The 21771-nt window shown below is 41.3% G+C and overlaps 1 protein-coding gene across 2 annotated transcripts in view; it reads left to right on the top strand.

Moving 5' to 3' along the window:
- Nucleotides 1-20716, top strand: part of LOC137498909 (general odorant-binding protein 69a-like) — a 76015-nt gene extending 55299 nt beyond the window's left edge. For both annotated transcript variants that reach the window (XM_068226705.1, XM_068226704.1), the window contains exons 4-6: nucleotides 5808-5964; nucleotides 7717-7784; nucleotides 20549-20716. In XM_068226705.1, the coding sequence (XP_068082806.1) occupies nucleotides 5808-5964; nucleotides 7717-7784; nucleotides 20549-20581 (258 nt within the window). In that variant the 3' untranslated portion in view covers nucleotides 20582-20716. The remainder of the gene's footprint in view (nucleotides 1-5807; nucleotides 5965-7716; nucleotides 7785-20548) is intronic.
- Nucleotides 20717-21771: the final 1055 nt, after the last annotated feature.

The following is a 21771-nucleotide window of genomic DNA, read 5'->3' as shown; positions in this document are numbered from 1 at the left end:
TTCTTTTATATTTTCGTCAGGTCAAGGCGTTGCAGAAATGGTCTGAAGGTAACGATATCCTTAACAAAGTTAATTTCACATCATCGACGGTTTAACTATTAATGTGTAGAATACATAAACAATTCTCTACTCCTGTCTTCATATACTTCGTTAGATTGTTGCGAACTGTAGCTGGATATGAACATTTCACCGTCAGACCAGACAGGTTTCAGACACCACCCGAGCGGATGTTTGACGAAGAAAAACAATGTGATTAGGAAGATTTCCACAACAGGCATTCTTGAAGAGTGCATGCTGTGGTAAGGAACTCTGTTTCCAAACTTCCCTACTTCTTGGACAGATGAAGAGCGTAAACTCTTACAAGAGCAATCAGAAACTCATTTTTGAAATCTACGATTCAACATGAATACACTGGGCCGTACAGTAAAATTGACGATTTCCACATATTGTATTCTACACGGTGGTCGAGTCCACATAAATCGCAACTCAACAATCGCGAGTGATTTTCGCTCCCTACCTCGTTAGCGTTAGGTCGCACTCTGACCAATTCCAATTTTTCAATTTCACTCACACACTAATGAACTGTGCGATCAGGGGAAAACATCATTCAGACTCGCCGCTCAAGGCTGGCATCGGACGATAGGCTATAATTTTCGTGGCTTTCCGATAAACCCCACAGTGTCTAGAACGAATTGGGAGGGTGGTCAATAGATCCAACTTTAGAGACGAACAGTAGAAATAGTATCCCCAATGGAACATGGAATTTTAGTGGTTTCCAACCATCGCGTTCACAGGAACTTCTGCATGTTCAGTTTCCCCACAGTTAGCCGGAAATTTTATATCCTGAGGAACAATGTTAGAGCTTCATATTTAGATAAATCTACTCATTCCCTCGACGAAGGGAAAATTTTTAAATATTTATTTAATATCAATCCAACTTAAGTAGGTCTTATGGTGCCTGTTGGATAGAACAGTGCTCGGACTACGAAAGAAGCGCCTGTGGGCTTAAGTAAGATACTATCCTTTCATTTACCTGCTGTGAAAATGAGAAAGTACAGAAAACATCTTGAGTGCTGCTGAGAGTGGGGTTCGCATCACCATTTCCCGAAAGCAAACTCACTGCTACGTGAGCCGAATCTGTTAATCAACAATTTATACACCAGTGCATAGGGAATAAATGGGACATTCAATCTCCGAAGATGAGCTTCTCCGTGAGGATGAGCAATATTTTCACTAAATGCTTGCAGAAGATATGATGCCTAACATTAACATGAAAACATGCTTTCCATATGAAACATACCTGAATCCAGAATATATTTCCTTCCTCACAATGCCTATCACGAGAGCGGAAATAGAACAGATTCTCAGAAAAGCTGCTCCTAATAATACGCCCGTGATGGATGCCTTCCCATATGAATTGAGCAAACGCTTCTGGTGTATGTTAGGAGTCGACTTTACCCAAGTTGTTAACTTTGTATTCAGCTATTCAAAGATGGATCTAAGCCCGCATTTACGGAATATATTAATATAATAATTACTGAGAAGACAATTTGGCGGATCGCGTTATAATCTCAGTGGTTTCGCTGCTGGTATCCCACTCGGAAGTCCGAGGTTCGAATCCAGGTGACCCTGTGTTGGGACTTTCATAAGAAAATCACGAGTATCAGGAACGATACTCGGCCAGTACAAGATTTTAGTCTTTATAGTTCTGTTTGTCCTGAAGGGCCGCTGTAAATGTTAACATAGATTTCAACAACTCTTTTGTCAGAATTTCAGATAGATATCTTTGGAATATCTTCAATCATTTTCGATTTCCTGAACGAATTGAAACGGCTTTCATACGCATGCAGCTTTCGGTTACATTACGGCCTTTGATCATTTGCCATTAGCCACGTCGTAGTCCGATTATCATGTCCTTACCTCAAGGTTGTTCTCTATATTTGTTGCTCTTTATATCTTAAGCGTGGAACCATACATTCGGAGACTGTCCGCTGTGTGCTTTTGCGGATGATTTGACGTTACTCCTAACCGATGGTGATGACCTATCAGCAGTTCATCATTTAAATGCGTCAGGAACAAGATTAAGCCATCGATGCTGTTTCTAGGATCTGATCGAGGAACTATTCGAGCAGAAGATATCGGTATCCCCACGACAAACAAGAGCAAAAACCTTATGTAGGACATTCTGGAAGAACATAGCCTATGCGACACAATGGAACTAAATTGAAGCGTATCGCTTGCGGTTTACGGAAAGCCTCTCACGAAGGCGAAGTAGCATTTAACATTTGGCTTGTAACACGCCTTATGTGAAATATTGTACAAAACACAAATACTAGCTGCTCTGCATGATATCTGTCAACGCATACGAAAGGATTTCGGCTCAGAATGAGAAGGCAACAGTTAAATTTAAAGGAACATCTTGACAGATTGGGGCTCTATGCAGTTGAACTGAAAAGCAGTTCTCTCTTCTTCTAACGCATCATCAAGGCATACATGTGAAAGGGGAATCTTTTTATCGTGAGTTCAGTAAAATGCAAGAATATCCCAAAATTCGAGAAACCAGCAAATTTGTTGCAGGACAGCATTAGCTACTACTGAACATCTTCCGCGTAACGAAATTTTAGATGGCTTCTTTGACCAAGTTATGAAGCTTTACATCTCCCACTTCAAAGAAGAAATTTTGAACCAATCATTCAACTAAAGCACTCCACCAGGAACTGGCAACTAATCTGTAAAAATACATGCAACCTATGCTTACCCATAGATTGGATAGTTTCGGTATATAGCTATGTAAATCGGATCATGCTATTGGTGAAAAATTGAGGAGAGACGAGCAACTAGTGGATGACAGATGTCCTATATGTAGTTTTGTAGGTACGTTGGCTCCCAGGAGAACTACATATGTGAATCCTGATGTAATATGGAATAGGACGTCGAAGGTCATGAAGAATATATAGAATACAGAGACTAATAATCTCCCCAATAATACACTGCAGTATGACGATCCACAACAATCGAGCAAGTAAAGGAGCACTGTTCTATATTTTCTTGCTACTGCCATTTACAGCAACTATTCTGGGTACAAGCACCCTGAATTTTTTCTGAACCATAAGAGAATGTTACGATGGAGAATTTCCTGATAGTGGCTGCTCGACGCAGCCTTTGGGCGCCGTCAACACTGTCATGCCAATAATCATAGGATTATGACCTAGTATCGTATAGTCTTTCCTCTAGGTCTGTCAAGTGCTGTAACTCGTCGTCGCGTTCCACAGATGGTAGAACGCGTGTGGTGAGATTCAAGCCTATGCCATTTGGATAGCTACCCACAGATCGCTGGTATTTGTAGCTACACATACTTGGGTGTGAATGGACCTCACCACCATGTTGCATAAATACCCGACCTGCACCATATCAAATAAACGAGGGGCTGTAGCAGTCGTTGAAACTATCCAGAATATTCCTTGAACCAATTCTGGACACCTTGGGTCCAGTGAAATGCGGCGTTATCCTGCTGGAATATCTCATCTTTGTAGGGTTACGTTAAACACACAAAGGGATCCAAGTGGTCACCAAGCAGTTGAAAGTAGCACTTACTGGCCAAAGACCTGCTCAGGTAGATCAAATGATCCAACCCATGATACGTTAAAACGCCCCACACCATTACGGTGCTAACATCAGTCTGTATGGTGCGTTGTTGACATCCGGGATCTATGGCTTATTAGGGCCTGAGCCATATCCGACCTCTAACATCAGCTGTAAAGTACCGGAACCGTGGCTCATCGGACCAAGCTACATGTCGCCAGTTCCCGACTATCGAAATAGCAAGGCTACGTTCCGAGGTGAGACGCTGTGCCTGGTGTCGCGATGTTAACAAGGACACTTTGGGAGGTCTTCTGCTCTTATATCGCACTGACGGTAAAGAACGCTCCACTGACCTGCTGGATATGCGTCGGGTTCCTTCTATATTGAATGGGGTTGTGATTTGAGCGAGTGTGGCTTGTCTGTTACCATGGCGAATTCTAGCCGTACGCTGCTTGTCACGATTATTAAACATCCGTGGTCGGCGACTGCGCAGTTTACTGTGGGTCGTAACGCCTTCCATGAGGTATTCCCGATACACAGGTGATGCCGTCGATTGAGAAATGTTAAATGTCCGGACCCAATGCTCCATCCAGCTGCCCTCTCTATCATGCTCCGTTCGAAAGACGATGATTCACGTTTCAGATCAAAAGTCTGGGCATTTCGAGGACGTCACGGCTATTATCTCTAAATACGGCTATTTCATGACTCTTGGAATGTCAGTGTATACAGCCTTTGACATTCCATCGTTTACGGGTATTTCTCCGTTTAGAAATAGAAGAATGAACGGCACGATTGTCAAGTGTATGTTCTTGTTGTCCCCTTTATTTCTTGATGTGCTGTCTCCATATTGATAGGTAAAGGAAAATTGAGTATCATTGATTTATTTCCTGTATCCATGAGTGGATGAATGTTTTTCCTTGGGCAATTACTTCCTATGTACTAATTCATTTCTTTGGACTGGTTCATCATTAATATTTAGTTTTGTCCATTGACTATTGTTATATGTTTGTAGTATGTAAAGGAATATATGACCGGGCGAGTTGGCCGTGCGCGTAGAGGAGCGCTGCTGTGAGCTTGCATCCGGGAGATGGTAGGTTCGAATCCCACTATCGGCAGCCCTGAAGATGGTTTTCCGTGGTTTCCCATTTTCACACCAGGCAAATGCTGGGGCTGTACTTTAATTAAGGCCACGGCCGCTTCCTTCCAACTCCTAGGCCTTTCCTATCCTATCGTCGCCATAAGACCTATCTGTGCCGGTGCGACGTAAAGCCCCTAGAAAAAAAAAGGAATATATGGAGTTCAAATAAGTACCGTATACTTAAAAGGAAAGAAAATGAACCCCCTTCCAGATCTCTGTTCAGAATTAACTTCCGCTGCGGCTTGAGTTCTTTAATATGATCTAAATTGATGACTAATTGACTACTTTAAATAAAGTATTGCCAGTCTAGTTCATCGACACCCCTGGAGTTGTGAAAAGTAAAGTTTTATTTCTATGGCCCGTCAGGTTGAGTGGCTCAGACGGTAGAGACGTTGCTTTCTGAGCTCTAGTTGGCGGGTTAGATCTCGGATCACAATCAGGCCGTGGCATTTGCAGATGTTCATACATGCCAACCTCGTGTAGATAGATTTACTGGCACTTAAACGAACTACTGTGGGACAAATTACCAGCACTTTGGTGTCTCTGTAAACTGAGAAAGTAGTTCATGGGTCATAATAGCATTATTATTATTATTATTATTATTATTATTATTATTATTATTATTATTATTATTATTTATATAACCCCGGCAATGACTGATGATGATGATGATGCTTGTTGCTTAAAGGGCCCTAAAATCTAATGTCATCATCCCCTTGTAGTAATAATAAGTGAGATGGAGTGGTTACAAAGCTGTGTCTTTGCCTGGAGCTGAATGTATTGGTTCTACATCTTTTCGACTTCCTACCGCAAAATCGACTCCTTTCCATTAAAATGAAACGAAAATGTTTGTTAATGCATAAGGTAGGCAGTTCGCAATTATTAATTACCACTGAATTTTCGCATAAATAACATTAATAAACCTCTAACGGCACTTCATTAGCATTGTCATGATTTCCTTTTTTGTGTTATAAAAGATGTACTTGTGGATCGTAATTAGTTTCGTCTTATGCGACTAAAATCCTGACGACTATCATGTTTTATGTTCTGGGCCTTGGGACAGTCCTAATGGAATTTTGTTTTCCAGTGTTTGCTGTACTGCGTCTTTAGCAAAGCGGGGATTATGGATGGAAACACTTATGCTTCCGCGGACGAACTTTTGAAAGTATACAACTCTGTTCATGAAGGTGATGACGAGTTCATCGCCCAGGGTCCGAAAGCTGTCAACGAATGTTTAGATGAAGGTAGGTTTTGAACTCTGTATTCATTGTTTTACAGTACACGTACATTCAACTGCATAATATTTGGTCGCTGGCTAAAACCGAAACATCCGTCACATCTTAGATCAGGGTAAACATGTACAGTACTGGCCTTGAAACGGAAGTATACATAGTAACTGGCTTGTAGACATCACTGAGATCCGATTTCGGATCAACGCATAACACGTAAACAACAAATATTGCAGGAAATTGTTTCTGGAAGGTAGAGGAGTAGCTATTTCTCCTGTAAACACTGTACGTTTATATGCCTCATCGCTAAGTGTATGTTATGCGACCGGCTTCGAAAGAGTACCTAATAGCTTAGTTGATTGAGGCACAGTAATTGGGAGACAGGGAAGGATATTGCAGTGGTTCGAATCTACACAATACTCACTGATTGCTGTATGCATGGATCATTGAACCCCAAAGCCAAAAATTAAACACAAAGGATAAAAATGTCACGTTAGCTGGAGGATTATTCGAATGAAAGCAAGACCTCTGCTTCATATAAGGTCAGGAATACTCGGTGTCTCCGAAAACCATAAAATATATGGCCCTTTAGCTGTTTTACTTCGACCTGGACCCGTTTGTACACCTTTAAATGACTTTCTCATTCGTCCGACTCACGTGTTGAAAGGTGAGCGTTGAAGGTTTCGGTTCACAGAGTCCCGGGTTCCGAATCCCGACCGAGTCGGGGATTTTAAAAGCATCTGATTAATTCTTCTGGCTCGGGGACTATTTGTATTTGTCCCAACACATCCCTCTTCATATAGGGGCAACATATAACGGTACAAACCACCACAGAAACACGCAGTAGTGATTACAACCCTCTAAAGGATTGCGTTAGGAAGGGCATCCGGTCGTAAAACAGGGACAAATCACATGTGTGACACTGTTCGTACCCAAGACCCCACGGGTGTGGGGAAAATAGGTATAAAAGGAAGAAGGGCATTTCTCATTCAATGATACATTCAGCAACGAATCACAACTCTTCTCTTTCCTAGCTGGGTAATTGTCACACATTTAGTGCCGAAACGAGCCTTGAACCTTTGGTGACACCAGACGTGTCCTACGAAAAGGTCACATGCAAAGAATTAGCTGACTTTTCACGACAGGGCTCTGAAATCAGTGCTGGAATCCTACGTTTCCAGGCCGTGACGCGGGGCAGATGGTCATCTTTGCATTACTGGTGAGCTTTCCGAATCGTGACTCACGGTTTTCTGCTCGCCGAGCCGTTGCTGGCTTGCCCATAGCGAGAGCTATACAATCAAAACTGTGGTGACGAATTTTACTTTCCTTTTACGTATACCCGTAATTCAAAGGTTTAGTCCGTGGCTTTACAGTAGAAACAGGAGGACAATTCTGTGCATCTGTTCTTCTCCTAGGATATTGGTTATTACACCATTCAAGTTAGGTTTTGGCATGGAAGGTGAGATCCTTGCCTTGTAAGATTAGTGTTAAGAAAGGTAATAATAATCTCATCCTCTTAAATTGACAATGACGACAACATTACTTTGAATTAAGAGAAATATCTTCTGAAGTATGTCATAGAAATAGTTCCCTGTATCATAATAAATTGTAATAGCAAAAACAGTTTGACTTTTTCCATGAAAGGATTTCTCTATCCCTTATGGCCTGTAGGAATCAATTTACTCTTCATTTTATGAAAATATTAAATGAATTCAACGCCGTGTGACAATATGGTCTTATTATGCTGTCTGACTTATTGCATTTCAGCTTCAAAACTGAAGACAGATGATTCCTGCTTCTTGGCCTATTTCTTGAGGCAATGTGTCCTTGATAAGGTGAGTACGAATTCATTTTGTAGTCTTGGATAACAAACACAGAAGGACAATTCAATATTTTTTTACAATTTCGTGTGTAATGGTCGTTTTGTATACTAGGCCACAAGATATGCGCAATTAGTGAAAAAGTGGTAGCATATTGTTTGCATAGCAAGTACCCCCAATCAATCAATCAATCAATCAATCAATCAATCAATCAATCAATCAATCAATCAATCAATCAATCAATCAATCAATGAACCAAACAATAGTGTAGCCATTTACCATCTCCTTAAACCTTTATAACTACTTTGAACCAGGAGTTCATTCTACCGTAACCTATCTGTCAATGTGAATACTTCTGTCTGCTCCTAATAACCTATCATGATCTTATAATATAACGGTAAGGCTACCATAGTTTTTCTTGGTATTCTCTCTTATGTGTTCCTAGATCTATAAAACTTAAGCATTAGTGTCTATTGTTTCGTAGAATTTTTCGATTACTTGACACGTAAACCGGGTGAGACAGCCGCCCTGACGTGTTATGCTGATAGGCATCGCACCCAACGTCACTGGCGTCGTTATGCTCCATCTACTTTGCCGTACACCAAGCAGCACTCGCCGTTAATCACTCACTGCAACATTACGTTTGCAAAATCATTTACCGTATGCGACAGGCATTTACACAATGCATCTAAATGCCATACGGTTATGTAAAAAGGACGTGCCAATTATGAGTTTTCAGTAGGGTATGGATTGAACGCTAAAAGCGACGGCATACTGATAGAAAACGTGTGTGAATTTGTGAAGCGGAAGTAGTAGCCCATCTAGTAGAAGAAAGTGCTTAGAGTGGTAAAAAAACGGCCGTGTCCTTAATTACAGTACATCCTAGCATTTATTTCGTGTGAAAATGAGGAATTTAAAGTTAAAAACTTCATTATTGTTCCGTATTGAATAGAGAAATAAGATGTACAATATAATAGGTTAGGATCCACCTTTCAATACTCCGTAATAAGATGGTAAGAAGTAGTTACAACCTGTTTAATGGGACCGGTTTCAACACATTTTAAGTGTCATCATCAGCCAATTTTCGAAGATCTTAAAACAACTAGCACAATGAATACAGGCAAAAAATTAACAATGTATCATAACGTAGCAATTAAGTAAATGTTCAAAACACAATAATCACTGTGATTATTGTGTTTTGAACATTTACTTAATTGCTACGTTATGATACATTGTTAATTTTTTGCCTGTATTCATTGTGCTAGTTGTTTTAAGATCTTCGAAAATTGGCTGATGATGACACTTAAAATGTGTTGAAACCGGTCCCATTAAACAGGTTGTAACTACTTCTTACCATCTTATTACGGAGTATTGAAAGGTGGATCCTAACCTATTAAAATGAGGAATCACAGAAAACCACTTAAGGGCTGCCGACAGTGGGGTTCAAACCAAATATTCCCCGAATTCAAGCTCTCAGCTGCGCGCACCTATCTGCACGGCCAACTCCCTCCTTATGTTTTATGTAAATGGAATATCTGTGTCCTAGTAACTGAGGTCAAATTGTAAAGGATAACTATCTTACAGTTCGGCTCCATGGTTAAATTGTTAACGCGCAGGCATCTAGTCCAAGGTGTTCTGGGTTCGATTCATGACCGGTTGAAGGATTTTAACTTTCATTGGTTAATTCCGATGGCTCGAAGGTAGGGCCTCATCCTCATAGATTTGCACTTCACCTATAGGGTGTCTAGTCGAAAAACTTACGCCTGGACTCTCTAGACGCCACACGTTATAATAATAATAATAATAATAATAATAATTGTACCGGGCGGTACACCTCCACGTCGCTAATTTAAAATGTACGCCAATTGAAACTCCTCTGCTGGAGGAAGTCTGAACTTTATCTACGGTATTAATTTTCTACTTTCTCAGAAGATGTCACTACCTGGAAATTTTTGAGTTTTTGAACTGTGTCATTTTCGACGTATTTTTGTTTTGCTTGTAATAAGAAGTGTGAACTTTCTCTTCTAGAGGACACTACTGAAGATCAACAATAGTGCACCCTAGTGCGGAGTGAAAGAACTGTTTTTTGTGGAGAAAATTTAATTTCAAAAGTTTGTTCTTTGCTAAATTTCCTTCAGTCATTGTTTAAGTTGGCAATATTAACCCTTTCCCTTTGCTTTGAATTTAGCCAATCCCGAATTTCTTGAATTAATTTTCCACCAATTATGTGTTTCTTCTTCATATTGTGTAGGGGTTTTCTTGGTTAGCCAATAAAGTTTTTGCGGAAGGGTGTTCTCATTCCCCTAACGCCTCGAACTTTCCGCGAGAGTATATAAACTGCTGATTTTAGGGTCTCCGGGCCACTTCTGTTCCATCTTTCTGTGTGTAAAGTATATAGCAGGGGGCGGGAAGCGCCTCTTTCTCCGGCAGCGGTCAACAACAAGGTAATGGCCGATTAATAATTTCTTTCTTTGCTAGCTCAGCAGTTTAACTCTCGGGGCGGGTCCGAAGTTTTTCCATAATGTAACCTTCCTTAAAATGTAAAGAAACTTGTATCTATTCTATATTTTAAACTGCATATCGGGATAGAGAGTGCTTAACCCTCTCGAGATCCCACTCATATTGTTTTGAGGTGAACATATTTTTTCTCAACCTATTCTTCTTTAACGTAATGTAAATTGTTTCCTTCTTAAGTCACCTCTTTAGTATGGGATTAGCCCTTGTATTAACGGCCTAGTGCCAAGTAGGTTTTAAACAAAGCGTGTTAGGAGCGCAAGTTCGCCTCCCCTCAAATTGTTATTTTAGAGGTCATGTAATTAATCTTTTCTCACTTAATAGACCTCAGTAGGTTGGGTATTTTACCCCTGTGTCTATGTCCAGAGAGGACAACTTGAAGGTGGAGTTTGGTGTGGCCTTTGAGAGGCTTAAAGTTTGAGAGCGAGCGGCTCTTTCTTGAAAATTGAGTGTTGTATGCCTCGAGGAGGCTTTTCGGTGTAATTTGGAGCAAGTGCTCCTGAGCATGAATGGGGTTTTCTGCCCCTCTGTTAATACTTATTTTGAAGTAAGGTTGGGCTGATTGCCCAAGCATTGTGAAGTCGGGGCGCGAAGCCCAAATCCTGTAAATATTGTAACTACCCTTTTTGACTTGCTACTCTGTACCTGCCATGCTTGTTATTTCTTTATTTTGAAAAGAAAATATAACCTTGTTAAATTTTAAATTAATTTTACTTTCGTAGCTTGAGACCTGTTCACCACCCCGCACCTTCTTTCACCTCTAACTACCGCAAAAACACGGTAACAAGTGGTAGCAGAGCGTGGTTGAATGGGTCTCAATTTAGCCCCTTTTGACGGCTAAACATTGCTTTGATTCAAACTCTAACAATTTTCTCTGTTGCTGGAATTTTCTGATTTTTTCAAAATTGTTCTGTCATCATGCCTGGCCCTCGCGATGTTCTCCATCTTAACTATTTGCGCAAGGAGGAGTTGATCTATGAGTTAACTATCAGAAATGTGCAATCTGGAGGCACGGTTGCAGTAGACACAAATAAGCTTAGAGAGTCCCTTGATTTGCCCATTTCCATCCCCACCTTGGGAGAGAAAGAAATTGACGACTCTCTTTCCACGATCGTCGAGAATATTACTGGGCTAGCCTCTGTAGTTATTTTTTTGATGAAAATGATCCTTCTCCTAATCAAATTAAGCGTGTGCAAGCCAGGCTGTTTCATTTTTCAAATAGAGTTAACGATCTGTTGTCTCTAAAGTTGAATAACGTTCAGAAGAAGGAAGCTAGTACGCTGCTTGAAAATATTTCTGAGTTATCTAGCAAGGTCACTCAATTGTTAACTGGGGAGGTTCCTCCCAAAAGCGATCTACCCACCACAGTGAATGTAGGTAGCGAGGAAGAGCCTCCTAAGGGAGAAGTAAATAGGAAAACCATCGCTGCTCAAACAACCTCCGCCCCATTGGACAACGAGTCTGAACGCCGTGCATCGTTGAATAATATACGTTCTGAATTAACTTCCTTGCCATTGAAACCTTTACCTACTATGTCGCCCGGGTTTAGCAGCTTGCCTCATCCATTGGCAATGTTGCTCAGAGGTATTTCTATGTTTTCCGTTAATACCACCAGTGACGTAATTTTATTTTTAAGATTTTTAGTTGAATTTCAGGATCATGCTCTTGTGTTTTCTCTTTCTCCATGTCAAATTTTGCAAATTATCTATCCCTATGCAATAGGTATTCTCTCGGACAAAATAGTTAGAGCCATTGCCGAGCAATCATCTATTGAGGATTTCCACGCCCACTTGCTAGCTAACTTCATCCCGGCTAGGGCAAGGTCCTCCCTTATTCAGAAGTACTATTATCGGGTACAGCGCTTGGATGAAAACTTGGCAGATTTCATCCAAGATATTAAGTTCTATACTAGGGTGTTTGCTCTTCACTTCCCTGAGGATCAGATTGTACAAGCTATTGTGGAAGGAATTTCACCATCCTATAGGTCATATTTGTGTTTCGCGGCGTGCCCGCAAACCTTCTCTGAACTTGAAGCATTGGCCGTCTCAGCGGAAGGAGTTAGATACGCCGACTCTTTGCGTGTCGCGAAAGAACCCCCTCCCTCTTTTAGTAATCTTCGGCCTCCACCTCGCCGACCAGTCATACCCCGTAAATGTTATGCTTGCGGGTCGCCCGACCATCTGCGCAATAAGTGTCCACTGATCAAGTCGAGTGGGACAAGGAATGGGGCTGGTTCATCACAAGGCTGTTTTAAATGTGGGGCTTTCTCACATATCGCCAAGAATTGCCCAAACTCAAATAACACCCCCTCCTGCTCAACTTCTGGTGCAAATTCCACCAATGCCAATAATAAAATGTGACTAGCGGCTTCGGCTGAGTCGACTAATTCTGCTTCTCAAGGCTCAGCCCCTGGCAAAAAGGTCGTGAATTCAGGGAACGTTCAATTTGCAAATCCATCTTTCGAATGCCCCAAAGAATGTCTTAGGATTGCGGCGGATACCCCCGCACCTGTTCCTTTTCTTAAGATTGAGTTAAATAACGAGCCTATAACCGCTCTATTAGATTCAGGCAGTGTTTGTTCAATTATTTCGGACCAATGGTATTCAAAATTGAAGTCTGTTTGTAAATTACCTGACTATGGCTCATCTACTGTTCAATATGTTTCGGCTAATTCATCTCCATTAGAAATTCTAGGTTCTGTACAGGTCAAAATTCGTATTTTTAAATTTACATGGAAAACCAAACTGTTTGTGGCTAAGCACTTGTCTTGCCCCATCATACTGGGAGCGGACTTCATTTCTCACACTGGTCTTGTGCTCGATCTTCAGAGTAAGTCGTGCACATTCAAATTTGCGTCCAATTGTAAAATTCCCTTGTTAAAGTGTAATTCTGTATCATGTTCATCTATTTCGCCTACCCAGGATGAGATGTTGTTAGATCTTAGACATCTACCTGAGGAGCAGGCTGATAGTATTCGTAAATTATGTCAGTCATTTCCAGAGGTGTTCTCGGATACTCTTGGTGTTACTGACCTTATTGAATACAAAATTGAGGTCACGGATTCGATTCCTGTCCGTTTTCCACCATATAGGCTATCTCCACCTAAAATGAAGGCATTGAAAGAAATCATCGATCAAATGTTGAAGGATGGTATTATTAGGCCCTCTAAGTCGGCGTATTCTTCGCCTATTTTTCTAGTCCCGAAACCCCAAGGAGGCTTCAGGCCTGTCATTGATTATAGGGCTCTCAATCGGAAGGTGGTGTTGCAATCTGTGCCCCTTCCTGACCTTCATTCTTGTTTTTCATGGTTTCGTAAGGCCAAGTTCTTTACTATCTTGGACTTGAATCAGGCCTATAATCAAATTCCCCTTGCAGAAGAGTCTAAACATCTTACAGCGTTTGCCACGGACTGGAATTTATACGAAAACAACCGCGTGCCTTTCGGGCTCCCCACGGGAGCAGCTGTACTCACTAGGCTGCTAGATAGGGTCTTCTCCGACATCAAATTTGAGTACTTGTATCACTACTTGGATGATGTCGTCATATTTTCGGAGACTTTTGAAGAACATCTAGATCATCTGCGAGAAGTTCTCAATCACCTTCGTAAGGCTGGGTTAACTGTCAAGTTGTCCAAGGTTGCCTTTGCTAAGCCCTCTATGTCATTCCTAGGGCATATTGTGTCACCTGATGGTGTTGCAGTCGATCATTCTAGAACACAGGCCATCCGTGATTTTAAACCCCCTAAGGATATCAAAGGTATCGCCAGGTTCATTGGTATGGTGAATTTCTTCAGGAAGTTTATTCCTAACTTCGCTAATAGAGCGGCGCCCTTAAACCTTCTTCGTAGGAAAGGCATCAAATTCGAGTGGGGACCTTCTCAACAAGCCGCTTTTGAAGATCTTAAATTAGCTCTCTGTAATGCCCCCGTACTTGCTATGCCTGATTTCTCGAAGAAATTCATCGTCCAAACCGACGCGTCGTCGTCAGCAGTAGCTGCAGTCCTTCTTCAAGAGACTGAACTAGGGAGGCGACCCATCGCCTATGCATCTAGGACTCTATCGGCTCAAGAAGCCAAGTATTCTATCTATGAGCTCGAAGGGTTGGCAGTCTTATTTGCCTTAGAGAAGTTCCGTCTCTATCTGGAACATGTCAAGTTCGACCTGGAGACAGATAATCAAGCCTTAAGCTGGGTCTTAGGTAGGCCGCGTTGTACTGGTCGTATAGCCCGTTGGGCCATCCGTATTTCTGCCTTCCAATTCGATGTCAGGCATATCAGAGGTACCGAAAATGTTGTTGCTGATGGACTCAGCCGTATGTTTTCCAACGACGTCGAGACCCACGAACCGGTCGACAGTTCATCACCTCCCGAGTCCATACCATCTGGTGTTAATGCCATCTTAACAGATGCTCCCATGCTCTTTAGGGATATCGAGAAATACCAACGTGAAGATCCGACGCTGGCTCCGATAATGGAAATCCTTTCTTCTGGGGAACATGTTGTCCCTTATGTTCTGAGGAATGGTGTTCTATGTTGCCCTTCGAGGCATGATAAGATGATGAAGGTTGTCGTTCCAGCTGTTCTTGTGCCTATGATCTTCAAGTACTATCATGAGACCCCATTAGGGGGCATCTTGGAATCTTTAAAACTCGTGAAAAGATTCGTGAAAGGTTCATCTGGAAGGGTATGGACGGTGAAATCCGTGAACTAGTAAAAGCTTGTAAATCTTGTTTGCTCAGTAAACCCACCATGTCCACCAAGGTAGGCCTTTTGTCTTCGCATCAAGCGTCGCGCCCCATGGAACGCCTGTATATTGATTATGTAGGACTCTTCCCCCAGTCAAAGGGAAATGCCAACAAGTTCATCTTTGTATGCGTAGATGGCTTTACTAGATTTTCCTGGTTATTTCCGACTAAGCTGGCTACCGCTCAGTCCACCATTACTTGCCTAAATTCTATTTTTGCTTCTTTTGGTCCGTGCCAATATATTGTATCTGATAATGCTAAGGCTTTTACATCTAATTTATTTCGTAAATTCTGTTTTGACTTGTCCATCTCTCATGTAACTACTTCTGCTTATTACCCTCAACCATCTCTGGCTGAACGGGTTAACCGTAATCTCAGGTCCGCGCTTATTGCCTATCATCATGAAGATCATTCCAGGTGGGACACGTCCCTGCATTGGTTAGCTTTTGCTTTGAATTCGGCGGTTCATGAATCACATAAATTTACTCCAGCCTCTTTGATGTTCAAGTTTGTTCCCAACACGCCGCTCTCTAACCTCTGGTCCCTGAGTGACATTCTACCTGAGACAATAGATCCGCACAACATTAAAGATCTTTGGAAGAAGGCTAAAGCCAATCTTAAAGTGTCTCATGAAAAGGTTAGGGAAAGGTATGATCGTGGACGGAGACCCAACCATTTTAAGGTAGGTGACCAAGTAATGGTCAGGAATTTTGTTCCCGCGGGCAAGCTTGCCCCCAGATTCCATGGGCCGTGTGTCATTCTCGATTTCCTTACGCCGGTTACGTTGTTATTAAGCAATCCAGCCACCGAGAGGATATTTAGGGTTCACTTGTCGCAGGTGAAACCTGTATAATTTCTGTGCTAACTTGCCTCATATTATCTTGAAAGGAATATGAAGGTTATATTTTTTTTTTGAGTTTCACTTTTATGGTTTTCTGCCCCTTCTATAGTATTTCGTTTTATATGTAAGCATTTTTGTGAAACCTGCCCCGAACCGTTAAACTGCCATCCTGTCCTTGCCACGGCCATTACCACGCTCCCGTCTCCTGCTCCACTACACACAGTGGCTCGCATCTGAAATGAATTTCTGCACGCCGCTGGCCCCTCAACCTCTCCACAAAGCCTGTGCCCTCAAAAAATGATGATGGTCCAACAATTCTGCCGCCTAGCTTTAATGTTTCAGTGCCCCCGCAGCCGCGTGGCGCCGTGCTGCGACTGGGTTAGACGAAGGGCCCCCTCTTCCCCAGCGAGGACGACATGTGCACGGCGAGCCGGAGCCCTCCTCCCGGCCAAGGCTGATGTGCGGCGCACGACCTGCTACTGGCCCGCAGCCTGTATATGTTCACCGCGGGCGCGGCGTGCTTCAACACCACTGCTCCCCTCATAGTGCGGGCGAGCGGTATCTCAGGGTACTTGAGGGGTCCTAGCGGCCTCCTCTGGACGCAAGCTGCTACGGCCGGTCTGGCCATCCAACTTAATCAACATTAACTACATGGACTATTACTATCAGCAAGTACTACACCTGAGAATTCAACAACAATATCTGGTGGACTTAGAAAATTTTTCCACAACTTCAAAACTAAAGTTTTCCTTCTCAATTCAACCTTCTACAAACATTAAGACAGTACTTCCGCTGTTACTACAAGAATTTTTGAAACGGAATCAAACCAAATTAGGAAAATCTTATTAATACTTCTGCAATTAATCTTCATATCAACCTCAAAACTTGGACCTTTCAAAACAAATTGCATGTGTCACCCCTGAAGGAACTTTTTTTGGGGGGGGGGAGGTCTGTACCGGGCGGTACACCTCCACGCCGCTAATTTAAAATGTGCGCCAATTGAAACTCCTCTGCTGGAGGAAGTCTGAACTTTATCTACGGTATTAATTTTCTACTTTCTCAGAAGATGTCACTACCTGGAAATTTTGGAGTTTTTGAACTGTGTCATTTTCGACGTATTTTTGTTTTGCTTGTAATAAGAAGTGTGAACTTTCTCTTCTAGAGGACACTACTGAAGATCAACAATAGTGCACCCTAGTGCGGAGTGAAAGAACTGTTTTTTGTGGAGAAAATTTAATTTCAAAAGTTTGTTCTTTGCTAAATTTCCTTCAGTCATTGTTTAAGTTGGCAATATTAACCCTTTCTTTCCCCTTGTTTTGAATTTAGCCAATCCCGAATTTCTTGAATTAATTTTCCACCAATTATGTGTTTCTTCTTCATATTGTGTAGGGGTTTTCTTGGTTAGCCAATAAAGTTTTTGCGGGAGGGTGTTCTCATTCCCCTAACGCCTCGAACTTTCCGCGAGAGTATATAAACTGCTGATTTTAGGGTCTCCGGGCCACTTCTGTTCCATCTTTCTGTGTGTAAAGTATATAGCAGGGGGCGGGAAGCGCCTCTTTCTCCGGCAGCGGTCAACAACAAGGTAATGGCCGATTAATAATTTCTTTCTTTGCTAGCTCAGCAGTTTAACTCTCGGGGCGGGTCCGAAGTTTTTCCATAATGTAACCTTCCTTAAAATGTAAAGAAACTTGTATCTATTCTATATTTTAAACTGCATATCGGGATAGAGAGTGCTTAACCCTCTCGAGATCCCACTCATATTGTTTTGAGGTGAACATATTTTTTCTCAACCTATTCTTCTTTAACGTAATGTAAATTGTTTCCTTCTTAAGTCACCTCTTTAGTATGGGATTAGCCCTTGTATTAACGGCCTAGTGCCAAGTAGGTTTTAAACAAAGCGTGTTAGGAGCGCAAGTTCGCCTCCCCTCAAATTGTTATTTTAGAGGTCATGTAATTAATCTTTTCTCACTTAATAGACCTCAGTAGGTTGGGTATTTTACCCCTGTGTCTATGTCCAGAGAGGACAATTTGAAGGTGGAGTTTGGTGTGGCCTTTGAGAGGCTTAAAGTTTGAGAGCGAGCGGCTCTTTCTTGAAAATTGAGTGTTGTATGCCTCGAGGAGGCTTTTCGGTGTAATTTGGAGCAAGTGCTCCTGAGCATGAATGGGGTTTTCTGCCCCTCTGTTAATACTTATTTTGAAGTAAGGTTGGGCTGATTGCCCAAGCATTGTGAAGTCGGGGCGCGAAGCCCAAATCCTGTAAATATTGTAACTACCCTTTTTGACTTGCTACTCTGTACCTGCCATGCTTGTTATTTCTTTATTTTGAAAAGAAAATATAACCTTGTTAAATTTTAAATTAATTTTACTTTCGTAGCTTGAGACCTGTTCACCACCCCGCACCTTCTTTCACCTCTAACTACCGCAAAACACGGTAACAATAATAATAATAATAATAATAATAATAATAATAATAATAATAATAATAATAATAATAATAATAATAATAATAATAATAATAATAATAATAATAATTGTTACGGAGTTATCCGTGGTAGTTAGAGGTGAAAGAAGGTGCTGGGATGAATAGGTCTCAATCTACGAAATTAAAGTTAATTTAAAATTTAACAAGGTTATATTTTCTTTTCAAGATCAAGAAATAACAAATATAACAGGTACTCAGTAGCCTAACAACAAATCGAGCATGTACAATTACAATGTTACAGGATTTGGACTCCGAGAGCCAGACACATAATTCTTGAGCATTTTTTTTTTTTTTTTGCTAGGGGCTTTTGCGTCGCACCGACACAGATAGGTCTTATGGCGACGATGGGATAGGAAAGGCCTAGGAGTTGGAAGGAAGCGGCCGTGGCCTTAATTAAGGTACAGCCCCAGCATTTGCCTGGTGTGAAAATGGGAAACCACGGAAAACCATTTTCTTGAGCAATTAGCCCAACTTTAGCCAGATACCAGGTTTGACAAAGGGGCAGAAAACCCCAATCATGCCCAGGAGCTCTTGCTCCCAATTACACAGTAAAGCCTCCTCGAGGCACGCAGAAACAATTTTTTTTTGGGAAGAGCAACCCGCTCTCAAAGTTCCAGCCTATCAAAGGCCACACCAAACTCCACCTTCAAGTTGACCTCCAAGCACATGAAAACAGGGGTAAATATACCCAACCTACTGAGGCCTACTCAATAAAGAAAGAGGACAATTATATGGCCTCCAAAATACCAACTTGAGAGGAGGCGTCCTTGCACTCCTAATACACTTTATTTAAAACCTATTTGGCACTAGGCCGCATATGCAAGGGCTAATACCATACTAAAGAGGTGACACGATAGGAAAACTTATTACATTACGAAACGAAGAAAAATGGTTGAGAAAACGTAGTCACCTCAAAAACAATATGAAAGGGAGCTCGAGAGGGTTAGGCACTCTGTATCCCAATTTGTAGTTTAAAGAGATAGAATTTATACCAAGAGTCTTTTACATTTTAGAGGAAAGTTACATGGTAAGAGGTATCGAACCTGCCCCGAGAGTTAAACTGCTGAGCTAGCAAGAAAAGAAGTTATTAAAAGGCCATTACCTTATAGAAGAACGGTTGCCCGACGAAAGGGGCGCTTCCCGCCCCCTGCTACATAATTTACACAATGATAGATGTTACTGAAGTGGCGCAGAGACCCGAAAATCAGCAGTTTATATACCCTCGCGGAACATTCGAGACCTTTCATGAATGATAACACCCGCCTACAAGCATTTTATTGGACGGCCAAAAGATTACAAGTCAAAACTGAAGAAGACATCTAGGATTGGTGGAAAATTAATTACAAAATTTTATGATTGGCCAATTTCAAAACTGGCGGAAAGAAAGGGTTAACGTTGCCAAGTTAAAAAATGGCAGAAAGAAATTTAATAAAGAACAAACTTATAAATACTAAATTTCTTCAAACAAAAAAGGTTCCTACACTTCGCACTAGAGTGCACAATTGTAGTTCATAAGAGGTGCCATCTAGAAGAGAATGTTCACACTTCTTGCTACAGGGAAAACAAAAATACATCGAAAACGACACAGTTCAGAACACTTCAAAATTTACAAGTAGGGACATCTTCTGAGAAACTTGAGACTTAACACGGTAGTTAAAGTTCAGGCTTCCTCCAGTAGAGGAGTTTCAACTGGCGCAATGTTTGAATTAGCGGAGCGGAGGTGTACCGCCCGGTACAATAATAATAATAAAATATTAATAATAGTAATAATAATAATAATAATAATAATAATAATAATAATAATAATAATAATAATAATAATATAAATAATAATTATTATTATTGATGATCTCAAAAATGTCTTGTAACATTCCACAGAAGACGAGAAATTCAAAACTCAGGAATATTATATTCAACAAATATCTCAGAGTTCCAGTAATAGGACCTCAACAGTATTATGTCCTCAGAATTTATGGAAACCAACCACAGGTGTACATTGTGTATAACCTACAGCAACACGGCATATTAAAAATATTAGACCAATTGTTCGTAAGTGGATTGTGATTGTATTATTTATGTTCAAAATCCTATTTTATTATTCCCGTAGATAATCCATTTCTGGAAACATTGATCTAGCAGTGTATAAGAAATCCAAAATTGTAAAACGAAGTTTTATATGTAATTTCTGATATGTTTTAGAGCTTCTTCCTTGTGTACTTCCCCAGAAGTTAAATGCCCGAATATGAACGTGCATCCTGAGAAGAAAATACGGAAGAGATCCTGGCAAAGCACCTTAATTCTTGTGAATACTTTTAATTAACTAACACCAATGTATCCTAAATATGAATAAATATGTTTATGACTGAATTGTGAAACGAGTCAGTCATTACTGATTATTCAGATTCCTGTAATATAAAGCTGTAAGTACAACTGCAGGTAGACGGTGTGACCCTACAAAATGTACAATAAATGTTGGTGCCCGGACGGTGAACTACCAAATAAATATAATTAACACGTTCCCTGCTTTGCGAGTCGCATGTGACTCGTACAGCACATAAATGTGGAGCTGGACAAAATTACACATTTTATTCCTATGCTGGTACGATGATAACTTTGCGTAACAGTACGACAGCGAGTCACAGGTGGTATCTATGTTGTTCTATGGCATAGGTGTACGTTTAACAACTACCTTACACCACGAGGCACGGGTGACTCATGACGCATGGATGTAATGCCGCTTTTACTATTTGCTATACGAGTCCATATTATCGTGCTGTAGCCGTCATTGTAGGCTGGCGGAAATCTGTTATGCCAGCGTGTGAATACCCTTGTCATCTTGTGAGGTGTGTGCATGTTGGGTATTCAACCCGAAGGCTGGTTTGATCCTCCGCAGCTCCACCAACAGCTGTCATAAATAGCCTAGGCGTCACTGAAGAGGCCTAGTAGGGATATAAGGAGTGAGGTAGTTTCCCGTTGCTTTCTCACCGAGCCAGCTCTTGCTATTACATATCAGTCTGCCAAGCCCACTGAAATGCATGCACCAACCGACCCTATGAGAGATATTTTCACACCATTCTTAGCAAGGACTGGCTGCATAAGCAATGGTATTATTAGAATCACTCATACCTCAGTCACTTTCATATTGTCAAAACCAAGGATGGGACTGAGACAGGTCAATGAAAATAACTAATTTGATATAGCCCATACCAGAAGACTGTAAACACTACATGTCGCCAGCAAAGGCATCTTGTGAGGTAACCACAGGATATACAAGTGTTTGTGTAAAAATGCATTTATGCTGATGAAAATCAACCTTTACCAACATGCAGAAAGAGGTGTTAATGCTCTGCTCCTTGTTACGCGAGGCACGGGTGACTCGTGGACTAAAATAATTATTGCCGCTAAACTGAGAACTGGTGGAT

This window comes from Anabrus simplex, chromosome 3 (assembly GCF_040414725.1).
Source record: "Anabrus simplex isolate iqAnaSimp1 chromosome 3, ASM4041472v1, whole genome shotgun sequence".
Classification (NCBI taxonomy): domain Eukaryota; kingdom Metazoa; phylum Arthropoda; class Insecta; order Orthoptera; family Tettigoniidae; genus Anabrus; species Anabrus simplex.
The sequence above is the reverse complement of the archived record's forward strand: the minus strand, read 5'-3'. Positions and strand labels throughout refer to the sequence as shown.